Consider the following 23,818-nt stretch of genomic DNA (forward strand, 5'->3'; position numbering starts at 1 on the left):
GTCGTGCTTGATAAGAACTTTAAAAAGAAATTTCTCAGTGAAAAGCTATAGAGATAAGTAGCTATTAAGAGGACTCTTGTCTAGCTTTCCTTCCTTTATGCTTTTATTGATTTTATATGGACCTTACTAAGCGTCCAGGATGGTATTGACATTTTACACTTTACTGGATACTGCATATTACCGGAAAAATGAAAAGTCCTAAGTCAATGTTAATGACTGCCTGAGTATCACAAATGCAGTTGCAGGATGTAGTTATAAAATACCGTCAAGACTTGTCGACATAAGCCACTTCCCCACGCTCTCACATGCACTCATGCGCCCTCTTTAATTATTTACACTGACATTCTCTCCCTCCGTGCCCAGGGGTTCCCTCCTCTCACTCTCCACCCCAAGCGGATCTGCACATTCACACCCAACTTCTCTCCACTCTGCTCCTTTTCCTCACATACATTCTTCTCAACACGCACAACCAAAGACACCCTTCCACCTGTGGACATGTGCTCTTGACCTTCCGCATCTCAGAGCATCTTCCTCCCTCAGACCCACCGTGTACAAACATTTCTTGCTCACTGAGCCTGAAACATCTCCCTCCATCTCAGATTCCCCCAAGGACCTGGAGAAGTTTTTCAGCTGTGCCCTGTAGGGGCAAGATGCAGATCTATGCATGAGTAAGGAGGTTCTGGCTGCACCTTCCCGGGGATGCTCAGCTCACAGAGCTCTTTATCAGTGGCCAGAGAGTGGATTTCCCTGCTGCTCACCTGGACACTGCACAGACATCCTGGGAGCAGACCAGGGATGATAGCTGGTGCTTAAGGGGACAAGTGTTCCCAACATGGGAGGGAGGACGCTTGGCTAAGGGAAGCTGCCTGCTTTTTCCCAGCTCAGAGTTGGGGGGAGCATTGAGCTGAATATGCACCTATTCAGAAGGGCAAAGAGCCAAAAATAACTAGGAGCAACAGCATTTCATCTGACAGTCCCAGAAATAGAGCTCGTTTCAGAGCTACAGACAGAATGATTCCGAGACCTTCAGCATCCCCACAGAAATACACTGGGAAAGTCTGAGGTGACACCAAGAGCTTCCCTTGCCTCTTCACTACAACTTCTCAGAGCGAGGGCTCTGGGGCCCAAAGGGAGAGTCTGCAGAGTCAGAAACTTGAGGCTTGAAGGACAAGGTCTGGCAACCAAGACATGAGGATGGTACCTGGTGTGATGTTCTAAGGAAGGCAGAAATAGGAAGTAATCAGTCCATGTACAGATAGAACAGAGATAGGACTGGGATGGAGAGAAGGTAAAGACCAGGTGTCAAAAGAAAAAAATGAAGTACTGAACATTTAAAAACGCCGTGCAGAATTTAGCTGGATCCTGAATGCCGTCCTTGGCAGAAAGAAATCCCATAGTCTCCCAGATGGAATGGGAGTGTATCTTCTTACAGCCTTCTCTTCTATTTTTGTTTTCTGCTCTCCTATTTTGATGTAAAAGGCAAATGTCATAGTTCATTCGTCTTGATTCCAAATATCTGAAATTGCAGAAAGGAAGTCAAGGGTGGAAGAAAGGAGAAGGCGGGAAGATTCCAGAGACCTCTGACTGCTGTGGGGGGACGGGGGTTGGGGGGGACTGTGTTCTAACAGAAGAAAATCAGGGAGAGAGGAGCAAATAAAAAAGGAAAAGAAGGAAGGAAGACATGAGAGGGAAGAGAGAAGAAAAATGAAAAAGGAAGATAGTGGATTCGATTTTATTCAAGGATTTGTCTAGGAACTTTCCATACAAAGCATGAGAGGGTTGCTCAGAGCTGATTAACACCCAACCCCCTGCTTTCAAGGAGCTCACAGTCCATCTGAGGAGGAGAATTGGACAACAAACTAACTACAGTATAAAACAGGGTTAAAGGGCTGCAGGCAAGGCTCAGTGGGAACAGAGAGAAACGACCAGTTGATTTTTTCATAGGTATATAATTTTACTTAGCAGCATTGAAAAATTGAAATATAGTTGATTTACAGTAGTGTGTTAGTTTCAGGTACACAGCAAAGTGATTCAGTTTTATATATATATATATATATATATATTTTCAGATTATTTTCCATTATGGTTTATTGTATGTGTGTGTGTGTGTGTGTGTGTGTGTGTGAAAGTCATGCGGTCATGTCTGACTCTTTGCAATCCCATGGACTGTAGCCCTTTAATCTACAGGTTCCTCTGTCCATGGAATTCTCCAAGCAAGAATACTGGAGTGGGTAGCTATTCCCTTCTCCAGGGAATCTTCCCAGCCCAGGGCCTGAACCCAGGTCTCCTGCACTGCAGGCAGATTCTTTACTCTCTGAACTACAAGATTAAAGTTTTGACCTGAGGTCATGAGGGAGCTCCCTGGAGCTGGTGGCATTTGCCTGGGCCTTAGGAGCAGGTAGAAGGAATATTCCTGCTTCCTATGTAGCACTCTCCCCAGCCTACATCTGTAACCCCAGGTCTCTGAAAGAACAGAACTCTTGACCCTACACATCTTTAGTATTTAGAAATGTGACTTCCAAGTGCCCAGCAATGGTTATCACTGATCTGAAGGTAAGTTTCTACTTGTCCACAGCAAAATGAGGCTGAGACGAACTAGGATTTTTTCATAAGTAAATTATATTTAATTTAAAGGACTGCCTTTTATTATGAGGCTAGTTCCTTTCTAATTTTTGCTGGCAAAAATGCCCTGTCTTGTTAATGAAATAATCCTGACAGAAGATTGTGAATGGGGGGGGTGAGGGTTGTATTCTGTTTGGTGGTTTGGCTTAAATATTTTTACTTGGTAAGTTAAGAGTTGGCCAAATGGCATTGCTCTCTGAGATTTTTCTGATCTCCAGCCATTCTGGCCTGGAGTAGGAAATGGCAACCCACTACAGCATTCTTGCCTGGAAAATTCCATGGACAGAGGAGCCTGGCGGGCTACAGTCCTTGGGGTCGCAAAGAGTGGGACATGACTGAGTGCGCACGCGCGCACACACACACACACACACACACACCCATTCCAGAGTCAGAAATACTAGCCTCGGATGTTACACTGCATCCACACAGGCAAGCAGATCCTCCCCAGTCCTTTTCCCTCCAAGACTCTGGGTGCTCCTTCATAGGTAAGGGAGGCTGCCATCTTCTTTCCAGACTCTGTTGCCTTTCTCCTCTCCCATGTTCAGGTATGGAATCATTCACCTTCCACCGTCTCCTTAGAGAGGACGTGATGAACTGACTTATGCTTTAGCAGTAATGAGAGATATCACATTAATACACTTTCTCCAGGGGCCTTCACATTTTAGTGGAGTATTAAAACTTAATTCAAACCAATGAATTGTAATGGTGGAATTTTAAGCCCTTCCACAGGGGCAATGGAAAAGAGGCTATTTTTAAATAAAGAGACTTCTTCTGAAACCAGACCACACCCTTCAAATTAATGACACAAACGTTTAGAGAGAAGGCAAGGGCAATAGCAGATTTTGTCTTCTGGATCAAAATGTCATAGTCGACTGTGAATAGAAATCCTGACCTTCTCTTTCTCTGCCCCTCTGCAGTACAGAATTAATCAGTCGATCCCATCACCCCCTGCCCTGGACCACAGAGCAACTTGAAAGTCACTTCCAGAGGATCAAATTGTGTTTGGGTCAGTTCTGCCTGCCTGCTTCTCCTCAGGGTTGCCAGTACCTGGGGTGGAGCCAGACACACAGCAGGAAGGCAGTAGAAGATAACTAAGTGAGACATGGCCTACATCAGGTTAACAAGAGCCCAGTTCCCTAGGGGGTGCCTCCACATTGGCTAGAGATAGATATATTCAAACCCTTAAAATTCACAAGACTTGAAAGCTCTCATTCCATGTATCCTGATTATGAACAACCCAAGAATTCAATTCCCCAAAGACCAGTCTAAACCATGCATAATGAAGGAGGAGTAAAAATCCAGAGGAAGGTCCTAGAAGACAGATGGGATCCCCCAGAAACACTATGAGGTCCAGTTCTCTGAAACTGGAACAGACTGTCTTCCACAAGCATTAAAAACTACCGATGAACCTATTTTCAGGGCAGCGATGGTGACGCAGACACAGAGAAGACTAGTGGGCACAGTGGGGGAAGGAGAGGGTGAGATGAATTGAAAAAAAAACAGCATGGAAACATATATATTACTATATGTAAAACAGACAGCCAGTGGGAATTTGCTGAGTGACACAGGTTTAAGCTCAACCTAGTGCTCCATGACAATCTAGAAGGGTGGAATGGGGTGGAAGATGGGAGGGAGGTTCAAGAGGGAGGCTGTATATGTACACCTGTGGCTGACCCATGTTGATACATGGCAGAAAACAACAATACTGTAAAGCAATTACCCTCCAATTAAAAAAATAAAAAAAAACTATAGTCTACTATAATGATAAAAAAAAATACGTATATAATCTAGGACAAAGCCACCAAATCTTTTATCCCTTTGGACACTTGATAGAATAAATGGTTTTCTACATCACACGGGAGAATTTTAAGAGCTTTGGGTCTGTGGAAGTGGGACAAGGTATAAAATAAAGAAATCCTCAAACGCTTTAATGTGGCTGCTTCTGGATGAAGGGGGAGCAGAGTGACCCTTTCCTATCAGCCAGTGGTTCCAGAAATGGGGTCTCTGGACTGGCAGCAGCATCACCTCCCAGCTTGTGAGCAAGTCCCACCCAGGACCAGCTGAACCCCAAATTCTAGCTGACTTGTCCAGCAATGTGGGTTGCTGCGAGGCAACCTGGTGACTGCGAGGCAGACTGAAGTTTGAGAACAGGTGACATAAGACTTTACTTGGCAGTGAGTGACTTGGAGCCAAGAGCCTGACCCAGGGCCACAGCCTTAGGTGACCTAAAAAAGGTAAGGAATGACTCAGCTGAGCTGCTGAGTGTGGCCAGGGCTGCACAAGAGATGGCTGAGGGCATATCCAGGCACAGGGGATTTCAAAGTTGGTCCTACCCTACCCTGGGCATCCTCTCTTCAGCACCAACCCTCTCCTGATGCCCGTCAGAACTTGACCTGCTATGGTGTCCTCTCAGGCTCCCAATCTATTATTAGTTCCAATCCGCTCAAATCCACCAGTGCCAAAGGGAAGCTTTAGAGAACTTTCGAAGGCTGGTTAACTGTTTCACAGCAGCCGCGGGCCCAAGCAATTGTGTGAGCCGTTAGACACAGCCACACGCTTCCCAGAGCGTCAGGGCTGGCGTGAGCTGGGCACCCCTGTCTAGCCTGGCCCCTTGGCCGGACGGCAGAACTCAGGTCGGCGAGCAGCCATCCCAACCTAAGTCCCCCAAGGCCGAGGTGGCGATGGATTTTTTTTTTTTTTTTAAAGCTGTTTGTGCACTTCAAGAGCCTCGCCCCTTTCACTTGGGGGCTTGAGCACAATTGCACTGGCCTAATTAACTCCTCTTCTTTCCGGTCCAAAGTGGAAGCCGCGGCACACGGATGCAAATCAAATCCAAACCCGCTTTGGGCGCCGGTACTCTGGACAATTAAAACAAAGAGCTCGGCGGAGGCGGCGGCGGTGCCGGCCGGGCACAAAACCCTCGGGAAGCATCCAGAACGTGCCGCGAACCAGCTGGCAGGGTGCGGCCCAACCCGGGCTAAAACTGTGCGGGCAGGGAGGCGGCCCCGCCCCTGCAGGTGGGCAGGTGGAGGTTGGCAGGGGTCAAAATCCATCCTTAAAGAAGGAAGCTGGGCCGCTGCGAGGCGCGACTCCAGGGGGCACACTCGCCCTGCGCCGGGCGGGAATGGCGCCCTCGTCAAAAAAGCCACCAAACAAAAACCCACTGCACGGGCGGGAACTGGGCTGCGCGACCCGCCGGAGGAGTGGGTGGGAGAGACGAGATGCGCAGGAAAGAGAGAGAATGAGAAGAAGAGGAAGGGGAGAGAGGAAGCGGATTGGGAGAGAAGGGAGAAAGTGGGGGGAAAGGGGGGTTAGGAAGAGAGAGAAGAGAGTGAGAGAATTGGGGAGAGGGGAAAATGGGAAACGGAGGGAGGGGAGAGGGATCGCGGAAAGAGTGCGGAAGGCGGGCGGGCGGGGGGGTGGTTGGGGAGGATAGGAAAGAAAGGCAAAGCGGAGCCGGCCGGGAACTGGGGGCGGCGGCCAGGGGGCGGGGCTGGGGTCGGTCCCCACCTGCGGGGACGCGGGCTGCCCCCTGGGGTGGATGCCCCTGGGCCGCAGGGAGCGGCCGGGAGGCGGGCTGGGCTGGGAGCGCAGGGGAGGGAGGGAGGAACGTGGACTGAGAGGCGGGGAGGAGCCGGCGCTCGGCTGGGGCTGCGGGGGCGGCGACGGCGGGAGCGGCAGTGGAGGCGGCGGCGGGTCCGGCGGCAGGTGGCCCCGCGCGCGGCGGCCGCCCGGCCGGGGGCGGGCGGGAAGGTGGCGCCTCGGGCGGGGGCCGGTCCCTGCACCAGGTGACCTGTTCCGGCCCGGATCCGGGCGGCCTGGCCGTGCAGCGGCGCGGCGCGGGGCGCGGGTGGCTACGGCGGCGGCAGCAGCAACCCCCGCCGCCCGCGGTCGGCCCCCGGGCCGCAGCTATGGCACCCCCGAGCGGCGGCGTCCCCCCGGGCCTCGGCGGGCGCCCTGCGTGCGCGCTGCTCCTGCTCTGCTACCTGGTGAGCGCCGGACCCTGCCCGGGTCCTCCCCTCCGCGCGGGGCCCCGGGGACGCGGGTGGGGGCGACCGGGGACCTCCGCCTCGCCGGCGGGTACGGCGCGGCTAGTTTTGTCTCTACCTCGCCGCCGCACCCCGGGCGCTCCCGGCACCTGGGATGGGTACCCGGGGCGTGGAGAGGGGTGCGTGGACCGGACTTGCGGCGCTGCACTCTCGCCGGGATCCGTTTCTCTGCTTCTGAGACCCGCTCTAGACCTGAGTCAGGTTCCTCTGGAGACCCGCTCCTGTTCCCCACTTCACCTGGGAGCCTCGCTCCCCGCGTTTCCTCCCTCCCTGCAGCGCGCGGCTCTCCCGCCCCGTCCCCGCCGGTCCTGGGCTTCCCTGACAGTCTTCTCGCGGCTCCTTTCCTTCCCGGACCCAACTTCGCCTCTTGCTCTCCGCCAAAGCCACCTGCCTCGACCCTCCCTTTAGTTTCCACCCGGTCCTCGTGGCCCGGACCGTTTTGTGCGGACGCCCCGGGCGAGGAGCCTGGTATTTCCAGCGCTCAACTCTTCCATGGTCACTCCGGCCAAGTTGCGGATGCCAGAGAGAAATCTAGTTCTTTGTAACACGCTTAGCGCCAGAGTGGAGACTTCAGCTGCGTCTTGAGCATAATTTCAGAGAACACGCTTGGCTCATGCATGTTCCGTTCACAATTTGCACACTTCTTGGCTTCGGCTTTAGTCAGCAACTAAATGGCGGTAACCTATTATTCAAAACCAACTCATTTAAAATATCAGAGTAATTTAGACCGTAGAACAAGGTGGGGAAATATTCCTCAATTCCTTCGGTAGCTTGCTTTCTTCTGCTCTGAATTCTCCTAAACAATAGTAAATTTGCAGGAGGGGACACCCTTTCTGTCCAGCCAGCCTACCTTATGTTCCGGGATCCTGCAGAAATCTTGGGTTATCTCGCCATATATTACTGTAAATAAATGAAATGGAAAATGCTGAATCATGAAACTGATGTAATAGGAAATTCACAGAATACTAAAAAGAAAAAAAAAATGAGCAGTGTCATTGTCCAGAATTATTTTCATTTATGTGGCATTGTCATTATTCGGAGACTTTTCTTTTTGGAGGATAAGACTGCTTAAGAACTGGCAGGAATTAGAATTTGATTCCAGAGAAACTTGCCACCCAGCCCAAGTTTCTTTTGATACTCTTTTACTTCTTGGATGTTTCACTCCCTGAAGCAAGAGGATGTAAGGATGCAAGTTGTAATTCTGCTTTAGTATCTACCTGTTGAGCAGCCCATGTTTTCCCTCATATTATAAAATAAGCCAGTACCAGGTTTTGTGGTTGGCTTTAGTTCATGTTTTTATAAGAAGTTGTCAGTTGACATGAATGATTTTTTTTTCACCCAGGAGATATTATTATTTAATATTTATGCCACAGGGTTATAGCACACAGGCTCATAAATAAAACTGCCATAACAAATGACAGGGTTTCAGTTTAAACGGATGATTCCTGTCCATAATGCCCTGCTTACCCACAGAGGCAGAAATGATGTAGTAGAGCAGTGTGTGGAACATTAGTGTCCGAGTGATCAGGAAAGTTCCACGTGGAAATCCCAAGACCTGGCAAGGAGAGACTGCTTCTTGACAGTTACAAGGAATCAAAAAAAGACAAGAGCAATAAAAGCCTAAATGGTCCTCAGGAACAGAGACAGATGATGAAGCAAGTGTAAAAGTTCTCTGGACCAAGGGGGATTTGACAGAACCCATCACAGAGAGGAGAAAAATGATGTTATGAACAGACTATGATGAGTTAGTGAAGTGGTAAGGTAGGGCTCCAAAAAGAAAGATTATAGAAAATACTGTAAGGTGGAAAATAACTGGAGCATGGATGAATGTCTTGGCAGACAAAGAAGGAATGAATTTTGGAATTATCTTGGAAAGGGAAATGTCAGTGCTTCCTGACTGTCTGTGCTTCCTTCAGATGAGCTTCAGATATGTTGCTGTGAAAGAAAAATGACTTGAATAAACAAGAAAGCCATTTTGCAATTGAATGAGAAAGTTTTGCAAAACCCAGAGAAGCAAAAGTGTGACTTGGAAGGTGGGCTTAACCTTTTGTTTTAAAGGTCTAGCCTTTGGCTAGAGATTTTGCTCTAGAGGTTTGTACTACCAGAGAAACTGGTGAAAGGTAACCCCTCTTGACCTTGGAGAAATTCAATTGCAAATTGGGGAAAATGTAAAACAGCTGCATGAAAAACATGAAACAACTGAGAAAATGCATAATTGTGTGCATTTTGTATATCTAGGGATACTTCCTAGAGAAAGTGATTGGTCAGGACAGAGAGGTGGACAGGTGGAGGGTAGAGAGCAGAATAGCTAAGCAGAACCTCAGAAATATGTAGACACTGGAGGAAGAAAGCTATCCCGTAATTTGGAAACCTAAATAATAATAATAATATTACCACTACTAGTAGTTTGCATTGTGATAGGTTATTTATAGGCATTATCCAAAATTAATCTTAACAATAACCTTGTGGGGTAGGAGCTAGTATGATCCCTATTTAGATGAGTTAACTATGGCTCAGAGAGATCATGTTAGTTGTCCTGGGATACACAGGTGGTCCAAGGTGGAAACCCAAGTCTGTCTCCTTTCAGAGCCCCAGTTCTAGCCATTGGCTTCTAGCTTATTGTCTTCTGGATTTTGCTGCTTGTAACCCATTCCCCTCATTCATGGATGTATGGCCCATTAGCAAAGTCCTCAAAATTAGCAGCTACTGTGAAATGGGCCAGGATGTGAGGTCATGTCTAAAGTAGCTTAAAATATACAAAGCAGGAAGCCCAGCCACAGAGTAGAAGCAGAATGCTAAAGAGAGGGAGAAAAAAAAAGGTAAAGTCAGGAGATATTTGCCATCACAGTGGAGAGGTAAAGGATGGAGTCCTTGTACAGTCCAGAGGCAGCTGGCCCACTTCAGCCATTGAGACTGTATAGACATGTGTCCACGAGTATAGCCAAATGTGCCTTGGAGTGTATTCCAAAGACAAACTGTCGGTGATCTGGGGACCGATTCCTCTTTTGTGTCATCCTTACCTACGTGCTTGTTCACAAGGCCTGAAGGTTCAGAGTGGGTTTCTAAACAGATGCCTTTAAGCTCCTGCCCTCCTGGGGGACATGCTTCCTGGAGCCAGGGTCCTGAGGTGATGGGCACATTCGTCTTCCACTGGCTGGGGCAGAATTACCTTCAGGAGCAGCCCAAGAACAGTACTGTGACTGTAGCTAGGATACTGCCAAAGCATGAATAATTGTGACGAGGCCTGAAAGATAAGTCACGGAACGATGCCAAGCAGATTTCTGAAAAGATGATCCCTGGTTCCAGCAGCTGCCAAAAACATTCTGAGGTCGCCGAAGGTCAAGATGCAGAGAGCCTCCTCAGAGAGGATGGGGACCTTGAAAACAAAAGGTAATGGAAACCACTTCCACTGGGGTCATGGGTGCTGACTGGTGTGGTCCATGGAAGTCTTGCTCAGCCTCACAGACCCCCTTGCCAGTCTCGGTTGTCGTTAACTCTTACCTTCCTCCAGACGTGACTAGAATGACCTGAGGCTGCCCAGCCCCGCCTGTGACAGTGGCACTTGTAGAAGGCAGTTCTGTCTGTTCCAAACTCTGGTCTCGAATGTATAGTTGTTTTTCTTAGATGGGAAAACAAATCTCACACTGGCTGGTGTTGGTGTCAGCGGTAGAGCTGAAATATTCCGAGTGGACATTTGCACTTGTGAGACAACCGGAGGACAAAGAAACAAAAGGCCGTTAGCGTCACAGACATATGTGGGGCTCATTAGCAGACGGTGACTGTGACAGAGTCGGTACAGAATTCTCCGTAAGCGGCCACAGACCATCAGTTATCCCTTTAGAAGTATTCATTAATTCCTTGCTTTGTGTAACACAGGACCTAGGAAGTTCAAAACAAGGTATAGAGGCCCTCGATTATCCAGTTTGTGCAAGTTATTACGGATGTCTGAAACGCACAGACTGTCCTCAAACTTCACATCAGCCAATAGCTTCCGCGTGCATCCCAGCCACAGCCCCTAAAAGCTCCCAAATGGTGGTGTTTGCCTCCTGCTTTCTCTTCCTGCTGGTTGCCTGTTGGCAACAGTGTAGGAGCCGCTAGTTGGCTGAAAGAAGCAGCTGGAGGGAAGGTAGAAGAGAAGGTATAAAAAACCCAGGCAGTTTATGGAGAAGATGGATAGGCTGGAGTAGACCATAGCCTGAAGCAAATTCAGTTACCCTGTTTTTTGCTCACCCCATTCGCTGGGGAAAGGGACGGAGGGGCACCAGGGCATGCAAGATGTGAGGAACTGCTGAGGAGTTTCTACTTTGGCAGCTTAGTATTGGTTTCCTAGCTTCACCTGAAGAAGGGCTGATCCAGCCTGGGCAGTCGGCTCAGTGCAGCGTGTGTGTTTGTGAGTAAGATGATGTCTCCCCTCCCCAGACGTAATGCATGCATGGTGATCTGATGGTAGTTTAGCCTCTCACCCCCCACTTTTAAGATGAGAGGGAGCCAAGTCCCAAGACTTCTGTCGCTCCAGAAGGTGGTGACAGGCATAGAAGTAAGTGAGCATATTAAGGGCATCATTTTGAGTGTTTCTGTGCGGCAGGAGGCACAGGCTTCGGAGTCAGCAGTTATGGATTTGAATTTTGGTTCTGCTTTTCAGTAGCTGGTGGCTCTTGGGCGAGTGATTTACCCTGTCTGGACCCATTCTATTTCCTCTGCTGTTGACTGGAATGCTGTGTCCCTCATGGAGCTGCTGTGAGGTTAGAGGGGAGGTGTTCTGTCCAGCTCAGTGTGAGAGGATGAGGTTAGAAGTGAATGAGAAGACTTAACTGCATTTGTCCCAGTGTCCAGCACATAGCAGGTACTCAATGGAATGAAACTGAACCAACTTTGGTTAACCTCCTGTAATGTGTGTTAAAAAGAAATAGCATATCAAACAATTTTAGATGGGAGAGAGGAGTATTGGATCAGCAAGGGCTATTGATCATTATTGTGATGGCGTTTCTCTAGCCAGTTCTCAGTTTGGGGAAGGCACATGGGTCGGCCGGGAAATGTTTCCCTAGGCTCGCCTTAACCTTGAAGTCCACGTTGACGTCATTGTTCACTCTGCTTCATGGCATGCTTTGTTGACATAAACAGAATTTTTGCTTATTTCTTGTTGGCAGAAGTCAACAACGGCCTTCTAAGTCAATGCAGTTGCCTTTTTGACCTATGGAAAGTTTGATCCAGCCAGTTTGGAGAGAGGGTGCTCAAGAGCCAAGGTTTTCTTACGTGCCTATGGGGTAGAATGAACAGGGATGAGAAAAACGGTCAAGTGTTGTTTACAATCAGATATATTCAAGTGCACGTGTAAGTGTAAATGAATTTTCCATAGCGAGGTGTAAAGTGACGAGAGTTAAGATTTTCTAATCTCTCTGCCCCTTCCTTAACTAATAAGTGGATCATATAGAGAGAAGAGCCAAGTTTTCTCAGATATTTGGAACAAGCGAAGGTTATTTGAATAGAGTTTCCTCTTACTGATTTTTAAAGGAATGAAATGCACTCATCCTAAAAAAAGTTTAGGTGGCTTTGATAGATTTTTTTTTTTTGTTCATCCAAAAGATACATAAGTTCATCTGTTTCTTGATTCTCAGGCTGAATGGAATGCAGTTAGATTTCCAATATGGGGTCTTTTATTAGGAACACACGTGAACGACCCATTTCTTTCTTTCTTTTTTAAAAATTACAAAACACACATAATTAGACAAAGACAAAGGAATCTATGTTTTGTGACTCTGTGGACTGTTGTCAAGTTTGACTTTGATTAGGGCTTCCTTCTGGTATAAACAGATGTTTCAGGGCTTGAGCCGAGTTCCATTGTGTGCGGGTGGAACATGGATGTGGCTGCTTAAATGATCATTTGAGGAGCACAGCTATGTCCTTTACACCCCAGCTATGTTGCTCATGAGCTGCAGGGCATTTGGCCTCGTTTTTAAGGCATGATCTCCCCCAAGCTGGCATAGAAATGCAGGTATATGACGTTACTGCAGTGTTTTTTTCATTATCCCATTAACATGGATGAACTTGCCAGATGAGCAGGAGTCCAACAGAGGGTAGAGGGACAGGAAATGTAAAATTTTTTAATTTATATTTTTGGTGTGTAGAAATGGAAAAGTTTTACATTGTAGGGCAGTTGTCTGAAAGACCTGGGAGAAGTCCACGCCAAAGGAACATGATGGGTGCTGGAGTGCCACCTCCTCTGACCTCACTCACAGTGCTGGTCAGCTCTCACCCTGGGGCCCGGTGAGATGCCAGGGGTTAAGGGCTCTTTGGAAGGAGATTAATGGGGCTGGATGGAAAATACGGAAGGAAGTGCCAATGCACCTTCATGACCAAAGAACTTGTGGATGTCAGGAAAGGGTGGTGGGAACTCAAGATCAGATCTAGTTCTTTGACTTATATGCAGGTGCCTCCGGGACTGTTGGACAGTTGATCCAAGTTGGACCATTGAAGCTTCTGGCAAAAATGCCCATGTCTGGTACTTTATTTCAGCAAGAAACACTTAGCCAAACTCTATATTTGCCAAGCTCTGTCTTAGAAGCCGGAGACATAACAATGAATAAGACATGGACTCTGACTTTATAATATCTAAACAAAGGAACGTTTTGGGTAATTTTTAGCTTATGTTAATGCAACCTGGCATGTGAAAATACCTATGAAGGTTGGACACGTGTCATGCCCGTAGCTGAAACTCTTCAAGTTAATTGCCTTATTCTCCTGGCAGAAAATAGCTCATAACCACACACATGACTTGAACCAGGAAATCAGCTTCAGCTTAATCAATATTTAGAGTGTGATGTGTCACTAATCGGTGTTGGTTTTGTACATAACAGAGGTAGCCACGACTCATGGCGTAGCAGCTGCCCACTGGGTCTTTTCCAACTCACAAGATGCCAGGTGCCTACGTCACATAGGTGCCCACAAGACCGAAGATTGTAACACTTTCTTGGGGGATTTAAACCATGGTCTTCAAACCACTTACAGTGACTCTGAGGTCCTCTTTGGGGCCAGCACACCCCCATCATATTAAGAACATCTCCCCATCCCTGTCGTTGCTCTTCTCTTGTTCCCCAGATGACACTCATACCTCTCAAATCATCTGTGTCAGTCCATGAAATTCTATCTTTTCCCAGCCTAGCTCCAACTTCTTATCTTAGATTTTTAGCAAAAGAAACATTAGCAAGATGTCAACATGCCCATAAGAGACCCTTGGCAAAATAACAAATCAAGCCTCATCAATCACACGTATAGGAAATGATGCCTGATTGGGTTATTCATCTCATCTCTCCTATGTGATTATTCCTTTAAAAAGTGTGTCTCTGTGTTCTTTAAAACTCTTAACACTTTAAGTGGTCTTTGTTGATTATTATATGATCTTGTCATCTTTCCAAATGGCTGTAATTCAAAATAATGACATGAGAACACATTTTCATAAAAATGACAAAATAATATCTAATGATACAAAAACTCTATCTAGAGTAAAGGCTTGACAATCTACAACAATGATCTGCAAGCTATGGCCCCTGGGCCAATCCTGCCTGCTGCCTTTTTCTGTAAACAAGATTGCAGTGGACGACAGCCGTGCTTACGGGCTTCTGTGTTGTCAGTGGCTGCTTTCTTGATACCGCACCAGGTGAACATTGAATGGCAGAGAAACCCTAAATAATTACCATATGGTCCTTTTTTCCAGGAAATGTCTCTGACCTCAAATCTAGAGTAGCACTATTGGGTAGAAATATCACATGAGTCACAAATCTGAGCCCACATATATAACCACATTTTAGTAATGCATCTTATTTGACTCACTTATTACAACATGAAATCAGTATAAAAATTATTAGTGAGATGTTTTTCATCCTTTTTTGTCTTCAGTCTTTGAAATCCATTGTATCTTTTACACTTACAGCACATCTCAGTTTGAGTGCTTAGTATGATTTTGGCTACTATATCAGATAGCATACATTCAGAACCTGTCAACCTGGAATATACTTTTACTTCACTTGAGACTCTGAAGCCAGTGAAAATAAAATGATCTTCAAAAGAGTATATGGAGGTTTCCTTAAAAACAGAATTTCAAAGGAAGGTCATTGAGAGAATACCCCACACCTTTTTCATTCTCCTCTGTCACCACCCATCTCCACAATGAGGAGCCTGGGGTATGGAAAGTTGAGGGTTACCAAGGAAAAGTGAAACTATATTTAACCCAATACTGCACTTACTAACACAGAAAAGTGGGCTGGGGGCAGTTTTAGCAATAAGATGTAAACTAATGAACATTATTATTAACTGCACTTCCCAAATGAAATGTAAGGAAATCAGATAGCTCTGTTTAAAAGAGGTTTTTACTGGAGTTCCTAGCATCAGCAATAAAAATGCTATTTAAAGAATCTACCATTTGACCCAGCAATCCCACTACTGGGCATGTACCCTGAGAATACCGTAATTGAAAGAGGTACATGTGCCCCAGTGTTACAGTACTTTTTACAATAACTAGGACATGGAAGTAGCCTAAATGTCCATCAACAAATGAATGGATGTGGAAATTGTGGTATGTATATACAATGGAATGTTATTCAGCTTTAAAAAAGAATGCATTTGAGTCAGTCCTAATGAGGTGCATGAACCTAGAGCCTATTGTACAGAGTGATGTAAGTCAGGAAGAGAAAGACAAATATTGTATATTAATGCATGTGTATGGCATCTAGAAAGATGGTACTGATGAACCTATTTGCCAGGCAGCAATGGAGATGCAGGCATAGAGAGCAGACTTGTGGACATAGTGTAGGAGGGAGAGGATGGGATGAATTGAGAGAGTAGCGTGGAAACATGTACATTACCATATGTAGAATAGATAGCCAGTGGGAGCTTGCCCTGTGACACAGGGAGGTCAACCCAGGGCTCTGTGACAACCTAGAGGAGTGGGATTGGGTGGGAGGCGGGAGGGAGGTTCCAGAGGGAGGGGCTGTGTACACCTGGGGCTGCCTCGTATTGATGTATGGTAGAAAGCAGTACAATATTGTAAAACAATACCTTCTAATAAAAATTTTTTTAAGAAGTGATTTAAAAAAAATTTGAAGTGGAGAACGGGGCCTGGGTTAGGTGTTAAAGTATATGTAAAAAAGAATGAGGAAGAGGTTTGAAGTCATTCTCTGAGAAGGGACATAATTATATTTAACAAGCCACAGCATATCCTGGACTCTGCTCCCTATTGTATCATTAAATAAGGAAATGTCTCCTTCCAGGGAGCTGAGGAAGGGAAACCCCAGGGATTGGGGGAGTGAGCGTTTGGACTGGGGAGTGTTATTCACCCATGCTTACCCCTCTGGTCCAGCTTCCATCAGCACCGGCCGCCTCTGGCTTCAGCTAAACTCTGCTGTGGGCTTAACAGCTCGATTCAGATCTTAACAAGGGGGCCACATCTTGGCACATCTGGCCAAGTGAATAAACCCTCACTTGTTTAAATGCTGGCTGTATCTCCCTTCGTACAAAAGCAGAATTCAGCCTGGAGTTCTCAGGGAGCAGTGAAATGGTGAGTCTCTGGTCTCGTGGTGCGTGCCGTGCCGTGGAGACCCTCGGGTGGGTGTGAAGAGAAGGAGCCGCTGAGTGTCTGGGCTCATTCGGCTGAGCCTCCAGTTGTGGGATGTTGGAGAACGTCCCCTCCGGCTTGCCGTTTCCTTGTCTGAGCTGATTTATCACCAAGGATTCATCTGCTCTAATATTCTCTACTTATAAGATGATTTTAATTTTTATTCCCCCTCTTGTAATTTGGAGGTCTACATGGTAACATAAAATGGTTAAACTTACCCTGCGGGGTGGGGGGCAGTTTACACTGTACCCACCTCTTGAGGTATTTCTTCCCCCAGGTTCCCCATGACTAATCAAAAGGCGTGGCCGGTTCTTCTAACCTTCCTCTGCCTTTTTGAAGAAGCTGCATTTTCCATTTTCATCTTTTAGAATGGTTGTTTTTCTCCCCACCCCTAAACCCTGACTTTTAGGGGAGAAATAGTCATGTGACACAAAATTAGAAAGATAAGACCAACAGCGCAGGTCTCACTCTTGCCCTCTCTCCTGGTCACCTGGTCCTTCTCCACCTGAGCTACCAGTGCTATGTGTGCTGAAACAAACATGTATATATTTTTCCCTTTCTTTAAAAGCCAAGTTGCACTTCTGAATTTGCTTAAAAACAAACAAACAACTGGACATCATCCCATTATCTGTGGGAAATCTTCCTGATTTGAATAGCTGTTTAGTACCCCAGGAGCAGATGTACTATCATTTATGAAACCAACTTCCTCTTGGTGGACATTTAAGTTTTCCATCTTTTGCCGTTACAAATAGTGCTACGGTGAAAAGTCATACATACATCAATTTGCACAAATTTGAGTACATATATTTGTAGAAGCAAATCCTAGAAGAATTTGGGGGTCAGAGCATAGGGACATTTACTCTTTTGATAGTGCCTGATTTCCATCTGTGGAGTTCATGCCCACAGCCATACATAAGGGCAGGTGTCCCCACTTTGACCAGTACAATGTACTATTGGGCTTTTTGATCTCTGTGAACCTAGGTTCAAAATGGCATTTCAGTGTAGTCTTTTTTTAATTTTTAAGAAACATTTTTTAAAAAATTATTTATTTTTTAATTGAGGGATAATTGCTTTACAGAATTTTGTTGATTTCTGTCAAATAGCAATATGAATTAAGCATAGGTATATGTATGTTCCCTCACTCCTGAAGCTCCCTCCCATCTCCCTCCCCATCCCACCCCTCTAGGTTGTTACAGAGCCCCTGTTGGGCTCCCTGAGCCATACAGCAAGTTCCCATTGGCTATCTATTTTATATATGGTAATGTAAGTTTCCATGTTACTCTCTCCATATATCTCACCCTCTCCTCACGCCCCTGTGTCCATAAGTCTGTTCTCTATGTCTGTTTCTCCATTGTCAGTGTAGTTTTAATTTCCCTTTTTCTTGCTATACGTGAGAATTTCCTTATCAATCAACAATGTCATTTGCTCATTTTTCTTGATCGCTAGCCTTGTTTCTACTTGACTGTCAGTGCTCTAAAATAGAAACACTGCCCCCCTTTTTCATTTGCACACATTTGAGTATGAACATTCACAGATTCACAGAGATCAAAAAGCCCAATGGTACATTGTACTGGTCGAAGTGGGGACGCCTGCCCTTATGTATTGCTGTGGGCATGATCTCCATGGATGGAAATCAGGCACTATCAAAAGCGTAAATGCCCTTACCCTCTGACCCCCAAATTCTTCTCGGATTTGCCTTTACAAATATATTTTTATACTCCAACCTTTATCGATTCTTTACTGTCAGTAGAATACAAGTCCACCTTCCTTGGGCTAAAATTCGATATCCTCCAGAGCTGGGGTTCTGCTTTTCTTTTCACCCTCACATTCCCATGCCCTTTTGTGTTTTTACCCTGTTTTGTTCTCGGACTAAATCCAGCTGCTTGCCGGACCCCCGGACGGCCACGTTTCCTGCCTTCATGCCTCTCCTTAAGCTGTCCACAACACTTGCAGTGTTCTGACTTTGCCTCTTTACCGAAAGAACTCTTCAAAGCCCTGTTGAAATGCCATTTCCTCCACAAAACTTGTCCCAGAGCCCCCAGTCAAGATGACTCGTTTGGTGCCGTGTCCCCTTAGGGCTTTGCTTTCAGTGTGACTGGCGCGCTGCCCACGTCCTGTCCCGTGTCCCCGCTATTTGCAAATCTGATTCCCTGATCCCAGACTCTGTGTGCTGTCCACCTTTGCCCCTCCTGCAGAACTGAAGAAAGGGCTCCCTGCTTCTTCCTCCTCTGGAGAAGACTACAGTGACCTTTTTCTTCAAAATTGTGGTGAGAATATTCATAGCAAAACATTTACTATTTTAGCCATTTAAAAATTTACAGTTCAGTGCCAGTAAGTACATTCACACTGTTGTGTGGCCATCACCACCATCCGTCTCCAGCAGTCTTCTCAGCTTGCAGAACTGAAACTCTGTGCTCACTGAAGCACAATTCCCCATTTCCCTTCCCCGTCGACCCTCGTAAACAACAGTCTACTTTCTATCTGTGTGACTCTCACTTCTCTTGGTAACTCATGTAAGTGGAATCAAGCAGTATTCATTCTTTGGTGACTGGCTTATTTCATTTAGCATAATGTCCTCAAAGTTTAGCTATATTGTAGCATGTGTCGGAATTCCCTTCCTTTTTAAGGCTGAATAATGTTCCATAGTATGTCTCTACCACATTTTGTTTATCTGTCCATCCATCAATGAACATTTGGGTTGTTTCTACCTTTTGAAAATGTTAGTTGTTCAATCGAGTTCAACTCTTTGTGATCCCATGGACTATAGCCGGCCAGGCTTCTCTGTCCATGGGATTTCCCAGGCAAGAATACTGGAGTGAGTTGCCATTTCCTTCTCTAGGGGATCTTCCTGACCCAGGGACCAAACCCGGGTCTCCTGCATTGCAGGCAGATTCTTTACCATCTGAGCCACCAGGGAAGCTCAGAAAACCTACCTTTTTGGTGTTATGAATGATGCTGCTGTGAAGCTGGTTGTAAGTCTACGAACATATTTTTTCCAGTCCCTGCTTTCAACTCAGGTATAGACCCAGAAGTGGCATTGTTCAATTATATGGTAATTCTGTGCTTTCTTCTTTCAGAGACTGCAGTACTGGTGAAGCAGTGGGTGCACCATTTTACAGTCCCACCAGTAATGCACAAGTGTTCTGATTTCTCTGCATGCTCTCCAACATTTGGTCCTTTCTATTTTTTATTTTTTAATAATAGCCATTCCAATGGGAGTAAAGGGGTCCAGAGTAACCTTTTTGCTATTGCGTTTTGGACTGGGAGCTGACTGTGGCTCAGATCATGAACTCCTTATTGCAAAATTCAGACTTAAATTGAAGAAAGTAGGAAAAACCACTAGACCATTCAGGTATGACCTAAATCAAATCCCGAACGATTATATAGTGGAAGTGACAAATAGATTCAAGGGATTAGATATGATAGAGTGCTTGAAGAACTATGGATGGAGGTTTGTGACATTATACAGGAGGCAGTGATCAAGACCATTCCCAAGAAAAAGAAATGCAAAAAGGCAAAATGGTTGTCTGAGGAGGCCTTACAAATAGCTGAGAAAAGAAGGGAAGCTAAAGGCAAAGGAGAAAAGGAAAAATATACCCATTTGAATTCAGAGTTCCAAAGAATACTAAGGAGAGATAAGAAAGCCTTCCTCAGTGATCAATGCAAAGAAATAGAGGAAAACAAAAGAATGGAAAGACTAGAGATCTCTTAAAGAAAATTAGAGATACCAAGGGAACATACATGCAAAGATGGGCACAATAAAGGATAGAAATGGTATAGACCTAACAGAAGCAGAAGATATTAAGAGGTGGCAAGAATACACAGAAGAACAATACCAAAAATATATCTTTATGACCCAGATAACCATGACGGTGTGATCACTCACCTAGAGCCAGGCATCCTGGAATGTGAAGCCAAGTGGGCCTTAGGAAGCATCACTACAAAGCTAGTGGATGTGATGGAATTCCAGTTGAACTATTTCAAATCCTAAAAGATGATGCTGTGAAAGTGCTACACTTAGTATGCCATCACATTTGGAAAACTCAGCAGTGACCACAGGATTGGAAAAGGTCAGTTTTCATTCCAATCCCAAAGAAAGGCAATGCCAAAGAATGTTCAAACTACTACATAATTGTACTCATCTCACATGTTGGCAAAGTAATGATCAAAATTCTCCAAGCCAGGCTTCAACAGTACATGAACCATGAACTTTCAGATGTTCAGGCTGGATTTAGAAAAGCCAGAAGAACCAGAGATCAAAATGCCAACATCCGTCAGATCATTGAAAAAGCAAGAGGGTTTCAGAAAAACATCTACTTCTCTTTATTGATTACAGTAGTCTTTGACTGTATGAGTCACAACAAACTGTGAAAAAACTCTTCAAGAGATGGGAATACCAGACCACCTGACCTGCCTCCTGAGAAATCTGTATGCAGGTCAGGAAGCAACAGTTACAACCAGACATGGAACAACAGACTGGTTCCAAATGGAAAGGAGTACGTCAAGGCTGTATATTGTCACCCTGCTTACTTAACTTATATGCAGAGTACATCATGTGAAATGCTGGGCTGGATGAAGCACCAGCTGAAATCTAGGTTGCCAGGAGAAATATCAATAACCTCAGATATGTAGATGACACCACCCTTATGGCAGAAATCAAAGAAAAACTAAAGAGCTTCTTGATGAAAGTGAAAGAGGAGAGTGGAAAAGCTGGCTTAAAACTCAGCATTCAGAAAACTAAGATCATGGTATGTGGTCCCACCACTTCCTGGCAAATAGATGGGAAAACAATGGAAACAGTGAGAGATTTTATTTTCTTGGGCTCGCTCCAAAATCACTGTATATGGTGACTGCATCCATGGGATTAAAAGACGCTTGCTTCTTGGAAGAAAAGTTATGACCAACCTAGACAGCATTTTAAGAAGCAGAGATACTACTTTGCCAATAAAGGTCTGTCTAGGCAAAGCTATGGTTTATCCAGTAGTCATGTATGAATGTGAGAGTTGGACTATAAAGAAAGCTGAGAGCTAAAGAATTAATGCTTTTGAACTGGCATTGGAGAAGATTCTTGAGAGTCCCTTGGACAGCAAGGAGATCAAACTAGTCCGTCCTAAAGGAAATCAGTCCTGAATATTCCCTGGAAGGACTGATGCTAAAGATGAAGCTCCAATACTTTGGCCACCTGATGCAAAGAACTGACTCATTGGAAAAGACCCTGATGCTGGGAAAGACTGAAGACAGGAGGAGAAGGAGAATGCAGAGGATGAGATTTTGGATGGCATCACTGGCTTGATGGACGTGAGTTTGAGCAAGCTGCAGGAGTTGGTGATGGACAGGGAAGCCTGGTTCGCTGCAGTCCATGGAATCGCAAAGAGTTGGACATGACTGAGCGACTGAACTAAACTGAACTGACTGTGTTTTGGATGTCTAAATCAGAAAGTCTCATTTAGAGAAGAACTCTTAGCATCCATCCATCTGTGCCTCCTAGTCAAAAAGCATTGCCTTGATTTCATGATCAAACTTTCCAGATTTTTTTCTGGAAGGAATGTCCACACTGAGAGGGCCTCATCATTGAAACAAGTAGATAAACCCACAGCTAAAATCTTTCTTGGCACATGTTGCGCCATCCATGGTGAAAAAAAAATCAGACTACACAGTCTGTGGTCCAAGTCTGCCTATGTGTGATTTGGAACAATAGAAACTTCCTGCTGGCTCATTCGTAATGTAGGCTTGTCCTGGCTCAGAACTTATGGAGAAAAAGGGGCCAGGTTGGCATCCCTGATATGTGTTCTCTCGAGCGCCACTTTGAACTCTTCTCCCATCCTCTCATTTGGCTGCTTTTGACTACCATTTGAAGTCAGGACAATAGTTTGAAAATGTCTGCAGCTGGATTGCCTCTTTTTCACTCTAAGGCTTGTTCACGGCTACTGTTCAGGATTTGCCCTGAACCAGCTCCTCCATTTGGAAACCAACTCTGGAATGATTGCCATGTCGCTTTGAAAGTCCCATTTTGATCAGCAGATGCTCCTCAGTCTGGGGAGAGAGTTTAATGTGGCCTAATCTTCATTTGTGTGTATGTTGGTTTTTCTCTAATTGTTTGGTAGTGCTTTCGACATCCTTTATCTTCCACTTTCATTGCTTGATGTAAATGGATATTTTTTTTCTTCCAGGAATATAATGATTCATGTAGCTGTTAATATGGGCGGTGGGATGAATTGGGAGATTCGGACTGACATATGTACACTGCTGATACTATGCACAAAGTAGATAACTAATCAGAACAATGTCTAGAACAGGGAACTCTACTCAGCCCTCTATGCTGACTTAAATGGGAAATAAATGCAAAAAGAGGGATATATGTATATGTATAGCCAATTCACTTTGCTGTAGAGTAGAAATGAACACAGAATTGTAAAACAAATGTGTGTGAATGCCAAGTTGATTCAGTCAAGTCCAACTCTTTGCGATCCTATAGACTATAGCCCACCAGTCTCCTCTATCCATGGGATTTTCCAGGCAAGAATATTGGAGTGAGTTGCCATGCCCTCCTCCAGGGGATCTTCCCGACCCAGGGACGGAACCTGTGTCTCTTATGTCTCTTTCATTGACATGCAGGTTCTTTACCATTAGCGCCACCCGAGAAGCCCTGTAAAGCAATTAAAATGAAAATTAACAAGAATATGATTGTTTTTAAACTTACTTCTCTTTTTTTTTTCTTCTCAGAATGTTGTACCGTCTTTGGGCAGGCAGACTTCCCTGACAACGTCGGTGATACCCAGAGCGGAGCAAAGTGTGGCTTACAAAGACTTTATTTATTTCACCATCTTCGAAGGGAATGTTCGCAATGTGTCTGAAGTCTCGGTGGAGTATTTATGCTCTCAGCCTTGTGTTGTCAATTTGGAAGCAGTTGTTTCATCTGAGTTCAGAAGTAGCATTCCCGTGTACAAAAAAAGGTGGAAGAATGAGAAACATCTTCACACCAGCAGAACACAAATCGTACATGTGAAATTCCCGAGCATCATGGTTTACAGAGATGATTATTTCATCAGACACTCCATTTCAGTATCTGTGGTGATACTACGCGCCTGGATTACTCACCAATACAGCAGTGGGGACTTGAATGTTAAATGGGAGGAAAATTTGCTACATGCTGTAGCAAAGAATTACACGCTGTTGAAGACTGTCCCGCCTTTTGAACGCCCTTTCAAAGATCATCAAGTGTGCCTTGAGTGGAACATGGATTATATTTGGAACCTTCGAGCAAACAAGATCCCGCAGTGTCCTCTCGAGAATGGTAGGTCATTTGCCTTTTTAGGAACCTAATGCTTATTTCTTCAGACAGCCTGGATGGGAGGAGGAGGAGTGTATGAGAAAATTCTTATCTTAGAAATGGGGGACACGAGGCAAACTGAGTCTGTAATTTTGGACTTTGGGGAGAAAAGGGAGGAAATGAAAAGGTGTGAGTAGAGAAAGAGTAGGAGAGAACAGGATTGAAGATGGAGGTGAGAGAAGGACAGAGGGTCATGGAAGGGTGCTTTGA

At 45.4% G+C, this 23,818-nt stretch overlaps 1 protein-coding gene across 4 annotated transcripts in view; it reads left to right on the top strand.

The window, feature by feature from the left end:
* Positions 1–6,291: 6,291 nt before the first annotated feature.
* Positions 6,292–23,818, top strand: part of SEL1L3 (SEL1L family member 3) — a 108,387-nt gene continuing 90,860 nt past the window's right edge. For 3 of the 4 annotated variants that reach the window (XM_070452071.1, XM_070452072.1, XM_070452073.1), the window contains exons 1-2: positions 6,444–6,611; positions 23,002–23,572. In XM_070452071.1, the coding sequence (XP_070308172.1) occupies positions 6,534–6,611; positions 23,002–23,572 (649 nt within the window). In that variant the 5' untranslated portion in view covers positions 6,444–6,533. Of the gene's footprint in view, positions 6,612–23,001; positions 23,573–23,818 lie in introns of all 4 variants that reach the window. The other variant, XM_020897616.2, reaches the window with a different exon arrangement.

Source organism: Odocoileus virginianus, chromosome 21 (assembly GCF_023699985.2).
Source record: "Odocoileus virginianus isolate 20LAN1187 ecotype Illinois chromosome 21, Ovbor_1.2, whole genome shotgun sequence".
Classification (NCBI taxonomy): Eukaryota; Metazoa; Chordata; class Mammalia; order Artiodactyla; family Cervidae; genus Odocoileus; species Odocoileus virginianus.